Source organism: Dermacentor variabilis, chromosome 3, assembly GCF_050947875.1.
Source record: "Dermacentor variabilis isolate Ectoservices chromosome 3, ASM5094787v1, whole genome shotgun sequence".
NCBI lineage: Eukaryota > Metazoa > Arthropoda > Arachnida > Ixodida > Ixodidae > Dermacentor > Dermacentor variabilis.
This window is the reverse complement of record NC_134570.1, coordinates 184917318-184927068: the sequence shown is the minus strand read 5'-3', so window position 1 is coordinate 184927068 and position 9751 is coordinate 184917318. Positions and strand designations below refer to the sequence as shown.

The window sequence follows — 9751 nt, the reverse complement described above, 5'->3', positions numbered from 1 at the left end:
GTACAACAGCAAAAGCAAATAAATTTACAATAGTCTTTTCACGATAGAAAATAAGAGTGAATAAAATTTATAGACACTACCGACGAAATCTCTCAGCAGCAGACATTTGTCCAGGAGCGTGTATGTGACCTTAGTATAAAAATTGGCATTATGAAATCCGGAATATGTATGTGCATTCCACTTTATAAGCACAACAGCTGACAAACTTATGGGATATGGCGCATTGAGAATAAGATACACAAGGCGTGAAAAAATAATTGTGTTTGCAGAACATTATTACACTAGGGGACAAAGAGCACTGTTTTACAGAGAGTGCACACAAAATGAAAATTAGGAATCCCCCACTGGCATTCTCATCTGCATCCAGCCCAACGATCTCCAACGCAGTTTACTAGGCCATTTCTGTATCCTAAAATTATTGTGTATGTCTTATTCACTAATTTAGTAATAATTGGCCACTTGGCATACTTTCCTGGAAAATTTGGCGTGTGATGTCAACTATTTTCCTTAGAGCACGCCTCCTCCTTTCAATAGGTTAGCTCGGCAATACGCTGACTATAGTATTCCCTTATTTAAACTTATGATCCTTCCTCATGCTCCCAATTTCTACTTCACGCTCTAACCTGTGACATAACTCCTACGCAGTCTATGTTGGTCTGCGACTATATACATGGTCCTTCTTTCTGTAGACTCAATTATAGCCTGAAATTTATTGTCTCCTAAAACAATTATCTTTTCCGCCCGAAACATATTGCACAGCTACCCCTCAGTGGGGGGGAGGTGAGGATTGTATATAACTGTTCACATATTCAATGAACCGCAGAGCCACAACCATTTCTCATACTGTGTTACGAATACCTGCATGCGTCGCAATTGTGGTAATGTCGCTTAAAAGTACATTTTGCCACGTGGAAAATGGCCACACGCATAGCATTTGATTGAATGAGTGCTCCTGTGCATGTTTTTTTTCTCATCTAGTAATAGCTAGGTTCAACATGGTCAAGTTGTCTGAAAACTGTCTAGTCCCCAACCAATACTTCGTGGTTTCAAAATTATGAAACTTTCACTTTTCAAGACTTGTCCCAAATTAAGCACGAGACAGATTTTCATGATGCAAATGAGGAAAGGTTGCGCTTAGAGAAAATTATAGGCCTGCTATTTACTGCAAAACTGTGTGAAATGAAATATGCTTGCACTTTTCATGAGCAGCTGGCTCAGCACAAGAAATAGGTGCATTGCCTGCTGAAACGTTTTTAACGCCCACAAGAGGTCCTGGTTTCTTGTAATTTTTTCAAGTCCCTTTCACTCTAGATACCAATCCGGCGCATTTTGATTTTGACATTGTATTCAAAATAAAAACAGCTCAACGTTTAAGGTTCTGAGATTTATATGGAAATAAATCAAAGGTAGAACAGTGTAATGTAATGAGCAAATAACAAGCTCGTTGCAGACAGTCAACAAATATTCCATTTCTCCAAATAAATTGGTAGCAGGCAGGTTATACGAAATTAGCACTGAATGCACAATGAAGAATGTGATGCTGCAATGCCCCATTCCGTGAATATTCTTGCATCAAGAAAATCCTCATTATGAAAGGCCATCAAGAAAATGCAAGCGTGTACTTTGGATCAGCAGTCTTACCTGCAGTATGCACTGTACCATCGGCAATATTTCAAACCACACACAACTGCACATGATATCAAGCTTAGGCCGCCAAGGAGCCTAAGATTTTTAAATAATAACTTGACTTATTACATTACACTACACACATATATCTACTTACAACATTATCTTCACAACTGCGTCCAAGACATCAACCATCTGGCCGAAGGCAAACGCAAGTGGTTCTCTCTTGATGGAGGGCACCAAGGCTGGGCACTGGTGAACTGCTGCTATCACATGAATGACCTGCGAGAAACGACGCTTTAAGTTCAAGATAAACAAATGCTATTAGAACAAAAGGCAGGATCATTGGTAATGAGCCTCGTTTGATTTGCACGAGAAAAGCTAAAATATGGGCTCTGTGTTGCTTACTGAAAAAGAAGCAAGCCTCCTCCCAGATGTCGTTGTCATGCGTTAAGATTGTCACACAGCTGCATTTTTGTATGCTCATTTGCTGCTGTCGCTACTGTGCCAGCATGCTTTGCATAGTTTATTATTTCAAGTTAAATTCATTATTGTTTTTATGCCCATTCTTGACAAACAGCACCAGCAACGAAGTAGCTTACTTTACACACATACTCACTTTTGAGGAGCGAATTCACACACACACATACACACACACGCACACACACACACGCACCACGCAGACACACACACACGCACACAGCACACACACACACCGCACACACACACACGCCTCTATCACAGACTTCTACACCTAATGCGTAAAAAAGCCTTTGTGGGGCCAACCCAAAACGCCTCAACCTACACTTCCAGCTTAAACACTTTCTCGAGAGCCAGGGCAAGCCTTCTAGCTTCCACAGTGCTCCAAACTGTAGTTACGACTTTCAATAGGGCTATAGGCAACAGCGCTATAAGGGCCTACAAAGTACCCAGAGAGACCTAAAAGCTTGTATAATACCTCTAAAGCACAACACAAATTTTCAGAATCCATTAAAACTCCTGAAGCCAACAGCTATATACGTAGAACGTCTCCAATAACCTACCATTCACAATTTCAGCGGTTGTCTACATCGACGGAAATGTAGGCTAATCGGAAATCCACGTTTTTAATATCAGAATTAGTGTACTGGTGAAACGCACTACCAGATTTCTTACTCCTTTATTTATGCTCTGGGTGCAATGTTCCTTTCACAATGAGAATCAAGGATATGGATTCATCAGGGCAGAGGAGGGAAAAAGGAGGGAGCGTATACCTGACGCCTTCCCAGTGGTGCTCGCGAGAAGCGGCGCCTCATACAGCAGTTGTTCAGGGTGGCTTGAAACCAAACTCGGCTTTCAGGCGGGGACACTCGCTGCAACAAATTGGAAGAGTTTTGCCGCGAGTAAAACTCTACCGTCCTTATGCAATACATACTCACGCACACAAAACGCACTCGCACGCACACAGAAATATACGCACTCTCAAAGCGCAGACCAAAAAGCGCGCACGCGCATATTGATAAACATAAACAAGCACACATACATGCAGGCAGACACGCTAACACGTGCACGCACACACAGCGACCCACACAGGAACATGCGCGCACACGCACGAGTACACAAACACGCTCACAAAACACGTACGCACTAGACACACGCAAACACGCCGGCCCATACAAACCGGCATGTACGCACGCGCACGCAGGCACGCACAAAGCGATCCGAGCGCACGCACACATGGACGACCGCACGCAAAGTTTCATCCTAGACGCGAGCACTCGTTTCTCCCCTGGCGGAACGATTTCATCTCTGACGGGTGTAGGTTTCCGCCGCCGCTTCCCTTAGCGGTCGCGCCCGCGTTCAGTTCGCGCTGCGCGTAAAACGTGTCTTGTTTGCGACGGCGCCTCTTCGGTTGACCGGAAATTATTATTGTTTTGGTAACTGTAACGACAGCAATGTAAACACGAAAGGGTGGATGCCACCAGTGAAATTCTGCCGATTCACAAGAAAATGGTACGAAAAAAGCAGACGAAAGACATGGATTACTGCGGTGCGCCGAGCGAAATAAACAACTGGCATACGAAGCGAGCTCGTTCATTGATCACTCCTGAGTGTATGACAGTTTTTATGTGTAACCCACATGAATTTAATAATTACTCGGTACCATAATCATTTTATTCATACAAAAACTTTCAGTTGTTCGACGAGCGCTTATCCTGCCTTCTTCTCGTGTTTCGTTTGTGTGTGCGCTGCCCAAGAATGGAACCCATTTCGGTTGTATGCGCTAGCAGTGGCCGAAGTTCACGCATGCCGAGAAATTGCAGATGTACATGATGCTTTGAACATGACCGGAGTTCATTCCCGCATCACCACTGCACCGATCGATCGAGTTACTGGACGATTGTGATGTGTGGGGCGCGACATGGTGCGGTGATCGGGACGGTCAAGAGCAGACGACAATGAGTGCACGCGCGCAGAGGCGGATTCCATGCTGGAAGAAGGAAAACAACGACGCCGAAGAGCGTCCGGCACGAGAACGCGCGGCGCATGAAAAACAAAAAGAAGAAAAGGAACCAATTAGAAAAGACCACGGGGCGTCGGGCAGCCAATCCGAGAATGCCAAATCGGCCAGACCAGAAGAAAAAGCGTGGTGCGCTGGCAGAAGAAGAGGACACGCAAGGAGACGCAGGGGAGACGCCAGGAGAGTTCCAGGAAGCAACGGCAGGAGGAGGTCAACCACCGGAGCGGGCGTTGAAGACCGGCCGTAGGGTTCAAGACCCGAGCCACCAGGACTTCACCCGACCGGGGCCTCCTGCCAACCTGTGCGTCGCCCGTCTACCTGAGTGGGCCGCCAGCTGCTCAAGGCCGGTGAGCTTCTGCGCCCGTGGGCGAGACAAGAGCAGTCGAGCTACGGGCCCGAGCTCTACATCCAGCTGCCCGGCCAGAACACCGCCGCCGTCTACTCCTGCCACCAAGCCGCCCGCTTTACCTCGCCTAGTCAGAACTGGCGCGCTCCGGTCGCCCGGTCGGTCAGCTTACGCCGCGACCTATGGTGAGACCGGTGCCACTCCTTTCGCCAGCTTGTCGCCGCGTCGCCGCGTCGAGACTGTTACGCGTCCCTGCACTCGTGGCAAGCCCGCACTCGTTAACCTCATGCAAGCCCTATGTGTGTTCTTTGCCGCAATGTCTGCTTCAGTGTTCATTTTAGGCATGCTTTCTATTTCCTTCTATTTACTTTATGCCTCTTGTTCGTTGGATTAAAAGTCTTTGTGTGTGTGACCAAACCAACGGCTTTGTCCTCAATTGGGTTCTGGGAGGCTCCGCCTAAGAGAACCGTCATAACCGTTTGAGTGCACGAACCTTTATCCCATATTAGGGTCATCACAACGATACACGCCCGCGTCTTGGTCGCGCCGGCATTGCTGAAACAGGAATGATTAGTAATACTTTCAACTTCCGTCTCTTGGGCACTGTTAACAAATGGCCAAGCTGTCTACATTGCTGTCTCTATTCCATATTGTAGGAACCTACTAGTTAAAGTTGTGTGCGCATGTCGTACTTGTGCTATGCAGCGATATATTTTGTTTATTTCCGCACAGTGTCGATGGAAGTCCGTTGTCTCCACCAGAGACAACACGGATTTGTAGCAAACATATTGTGAGAAACTGCAAAAGTGACTTTAGCTCGTACGTATGTGCCGCATCGTATGTGCTGACGATTTTTCCGGCGGCTCTACGATGCCGTTTCCAATTACCTGCTCAGCGCCACTTACACGGTTAAGCAGACGCTTCCCTTTCGCCGCATTGCAGCCATAAAAATAATCGTCAAGCGTACCGATCTTCTTAAAGGCAAATAGAAGCGTGTACGGTCTGTTTCACACTTAGGCGAAAACTCGGAACGTATTGCATCGCGCTGCGGCAAGCAATGGAGTTGTGCGGCGGCAGCAGCTCGAGCAGGCGCAGACGCTCGAGGGGCGGAGTCGTGATCTGTGTCGTCTGCTACGGCGGCGCGCGCTGGCCGCATTAATTGTCGAGAAGCGTGCTACTGTCAGGGGCCGTGCACCGATTTCATCAGTACTGCGGGAACTGAGCTGATATTCTTTACTAAACGTTGTGCGTCGCCAAACTGTGAGCCTTTATTGGCGAGAATGGAGTTGCACAAAATTCTCTTGACAGCATGCTTCGTTTGTTCTTTCGAAAGGCAGGGGTACTGAGCGCGTGCACGTATATTTCTACAATCTGTGTGCTACCGTAATAATCAGCGACAATACGCACCAAAATGTGCGCGCAACGTGCTCAGTCTTTGTTTGACTCGAAAGGAAAACAAAGCACTCAACATAGATAACTATGGGGATCGAACACGATGAAACAAACGGATACGATTAAAGCAATGCTTTAGGTTAAGACAATGAGCTGGAAGCGATTTTTCTCGACAATAGGGAGTTTTAGAATAGGGGCCCCAATATTTTGGGGCCCCAAAGAGCTTTGCGGGCGTTAGCGTTGGGGCACGCACGAGTGAAGAGTTTTAGAATAGGGTTTTGCGTTTGCGAATAGCGTCTTGCGCTGACAGCGCCACTGCGGCATAAAAAAAAGTTATTAGAAACAATTTTAAAGAATATACCATTTTACGATAAGAATGGTAATTTTAACTGTCGTGTTTTCGCGTTTAATTGAAATTTAGAGGTTAATTTATCATCAGCAAATAATTAGTTGCGCTTAGTTTTGAATACCCGCCTTTACGTTCCTTCACCAGCCAAGTTAATCCCCAAGCTCATGCTCGCGCGCGTACTCAGAGAGCCAGTCGTGCTTCTTGTCGTGTTTGCGACGTAAAGTTCAGAGTTTGCCATCAGCATTCATGCCGATTGTGAGTCGGTCGCGCGTAGGTGTTCTTTGTGAGCACCTACTTTATCTAGATCTCAGCTGGAGTGATCTGGAAGACATTTTCCTTGGACATCAACAGCGCACACCCCGACAGTATAAGTCGGTAAACGGCCTATTTAACATCGAAGAACTGCAGGAAGATGCTTTTAGGCGGATGTTCAGATTTCATAAGGAACACCTGAAAGACCTGAGCACGTCTCTGCTTATCCCGGACGCTGTAATAAGCGCCCAGGGTGTCAGCGTAAGTGGCGAGGAAGCTCTTCTCATAACCCTACGCAGGCTGGCGTATCCCAACAGGTGGTGGGATTTGGAGCCACTGTTTGGCCGCCACTACTCCACTTTGTCAAGTATCGTGTCCCAGGTGCTCACGCACATTGAAGGCAACTTTGGACACCTGCTGGACTTAACTAAGAACAAGTGGCTGAACATTGCTGAACTAGGTCGTTTTTCTCAGGCAAGTACAGTGCATTGAAATACCTAACTGCGCGAACGTGAGTGCATAGATATGCCTGGCTAAAATTGGCACGAAACGTAACCAGATTACTCGCAAATTCTTCGAGCAATTTCTGAGTGGCAAGGTAATTGTTTACGTTACCTACTTTTATCTACAGGCAGTGCATCGCAGAGGTGCACCACTTAAAAACTGTTGGGGGTTCGTGGATGGGACAGCGAGACCGATTTGCCGGCCATCGGTGAACCAGAGAATATATTTCTCTGGTCATAAGCGCGTCCATGCTGTGAAATATCAATCTGTCATGTGCGCCAACGGCATCGTGTGCGATCTTGACGGCCCCTATCGAGGTCACAGACACGACGCTGGTAGGTACACCAAACTTACTATATTGATAAAGGTATTTTTATTACATAATGGTATTTTCATAAAAGCAGTGCATGTATAGGTCACTACAGAAGTATTGTGCAGTGAAGCATAATGCTGCACGCCTTACGTGAAGACAAAGGTACCCAGGAAGTTTACTTATAGTGCCCTTTGTGCATGCTTGATCACCTTAAGGAAACGTAATTATTGGTTTTCTTCCATGTTGTGAGCACCTGTACCCCAGAATTAAGCATATAACTGCATGCATAGTAGCCAACAAGGTCTTCTGTTATTCACTGGTCAAGCTAATATCATGAGATTGAAAAAGAACCATTCTGTGTTCCATTTTGTTTTATAAATAATATTCTTGTTTAGGTACTTCAGCTATGAAATCTCTTTTAGTGCTCTTTGTGAGAATATTTCTTGGGTGACTGCCGAGTGCTGAAAAGAGTTGCTCTGTTGTAGGTATCCTGGGAGACAGCGGCCTTTACAACAGGCTCGAGCACTTGGTGCAGGGTTCCTTGTACACCATCTATGGCGACCCTGCATATCCACTACGTCCACTGCTGATGCGCCCATATGCTGGCTCTTCTCTGACAGAGGCACAGCAAAGGTTTAATTCCGGCATGAGCACAGTCCGCCAGGCCGTAGAATGGGGATTCGGCAAGACTGTTGGACTGTTTGCGTTTTTGGACTTTAAAAAAAATCAAAAGATTCTTCTAGGAAATGTACCTCAGATGTACAAAGTAGGTACAATCCTTGCAAACTGCCATACATGTTTGTATGGTAGTCAAGTTTCCATGTTTTTTGGCTTAAAACTACCATCTCTGCCAGAATATCTGGTTCCCGTCACTGCTTGAGATCCTCAATCCTCGGATCAGGGATCTCGCATGTCTTTGGAACTTGCATATGCGTAGCCCATAAGAGTGTTTTGGAAAGCACTTAAAAATTGTCAAGCAATTATTGGCTCCATTTGAACCACTGAACAATCTCACATTTGCCGATGCTACGTTTTGTGTGACCTGTTAAAGCAAGCTTCATTCATCTTGTATGCAGTGCTAGAGCACCAATCGGAGGCGTAGTTTTAACACACTTTAATTTGCAAAATTTTATTTCCAAGCATTTAGGCATGTATGTTACAAGGATAATGACCTTGTAACTTTTTGAAGAAATAAATGCACCATACTGCATTACAAGAATGTTTATTTTTTTGTTTTGCGAAAGCTTGTGTATAATTTCTAGAAGTGCCTTCTGAGTTGCCAGGGATGCCTCTCTTTCTGCCCTGCGCACCTGTATCTCTATTTCGTGCTGCTTCTGCAGCCTCCCAAGTTCTTCACACCGGAGCTGTCTATCTTCATCCAGCATTCGCTGCTGCCCCTCCCATTCCCGCCTTCTCTGGTCCAGCTGGTCCCTCTCCAGAGCGAGGCGCTGCTCTGCGAGGGCAATCTTTCGCTCCTCTAAAGGGCACTCTGTGGCTCTCATTGACTTCTCGTACTTCAGCCTTTGTTCAAAGAAAGCCAGGTTGCCCCTCTCGGCAGCCCTTTTCACACCTGCAAATAAAGATCAAATGAGAGGGGCACTGTTAAGATGCTGCTTGTAGATAGGCAGTGACAAACTACTCCACACATTTGTATTTTACATGTGGCCTAACTACACACAGCGTATACTTGCCTTGCCTTGCCCGCAGTGTCTCTCTTGAGCTACAGTGATCAGGATCAGGCTGTGCACTTGTATGCTCAGGGGAGTTCCTGCAGGTAGGCACATCCAAATCTAACGCAGGTTCGTCACCTGGATGTATATCTTCATATATGTGCAGCAACTGTGTAGTCGCTGGACTTTCTTCATCCGGGTTCCCTGTGTGAAAATAGAAGACACCAACGAATTCTGTAATATTATATTCTGGTTGGCATTACTTCTTTTGGCTGCTAAGAGGCAGTCAACAGAAGAAATATGAAAGTCATATCACATCTCCATCTTCCTGCTTGATGCTCATACACCATCTGATTTAGGTACAAAAGGACGGGTGAGCAGCATATGAGCGGTCTTTCACTGTACAGACAGCAACTAAAGTACAACTAATGCTGTGGGAAGCTAATGCGGAACATTGTATGACATACACTAAGATATGTATTTTGTAATGTTGACATGCATTAGGTATACAATCACAATACCACAATATGATGTTCTAACTTCGAGCATATACACCACAAACACTGCTCCGCATGCACGTGTAGCTGTTCACTGTGTTACAAATAGCAATACATCATGGCTGCATCGTGGCAAGAAGCTATAAATGCAGGGCTTGCGCATTTCTCCTTGAACGAAAAAGTATGTTAAATGTTCGCATAAGTCGTGCTGAAAGCGGTGTTCATGAAGTGCATGGTGCTGTCTTGCAGACACTCAAACCTTACATGTGAAGTGGGTCCCCTCGGCAACGGCGACAGCTATT

At 46.0% G+C, this 9751-nt stretch overlaps 1 protein-coding gene across 1 annotated transcript; it reads left to right on the top strand.

The window, feature by feature from the left end:
* Nucleotides 1-6564: 6564 nt before the first annotated feature.
* On the top strand, nucleotides 6565-8387 carry LOC142574360 (uncharacterized). The gene is made up of 3 exons (XM_075683463.1): nucleotides 6565-6943; nucleotides 7101-7304; nucleotides 7768-8387. The coding sequence occupies exons 1-3, from the start codon at nucleotides 6640-6642 to the stop codon at nucleotides 8160-8162; spliced, it is 903 nt and encodes a 300-aa protein (XP_075539578.1). The 5' UTR covers nucleotides 6565-6639; the 3' UTR covers nucleotides 8163-8387.
* Nucleotides 8388-9751: the final 1364 nt, after the last annotated feature.

Coding starts and splice junctions, on each gene's coding strand:
- LOC142574360 (XM_075683463.1), top strand. CDS start 6,640: ATGTTCAGATTTCATAAGGAACACCTGAAAGACCTGAGCACGTCTCTG. Junction 6,944..7,100: donor AGGTCGTTTTTCTCAGGCAA/GTACAGTGCATT, acceptor ATCTACAGGCAG/TGCATCGCAGAGGTGCACCA. Junction 7,305..7,767: donor AGGTCACAGACACGACGCTG/GTAGGTACACCA, acceptor GCTCTGTTGTAG/GTATCCTGGGAGACAGCGGC.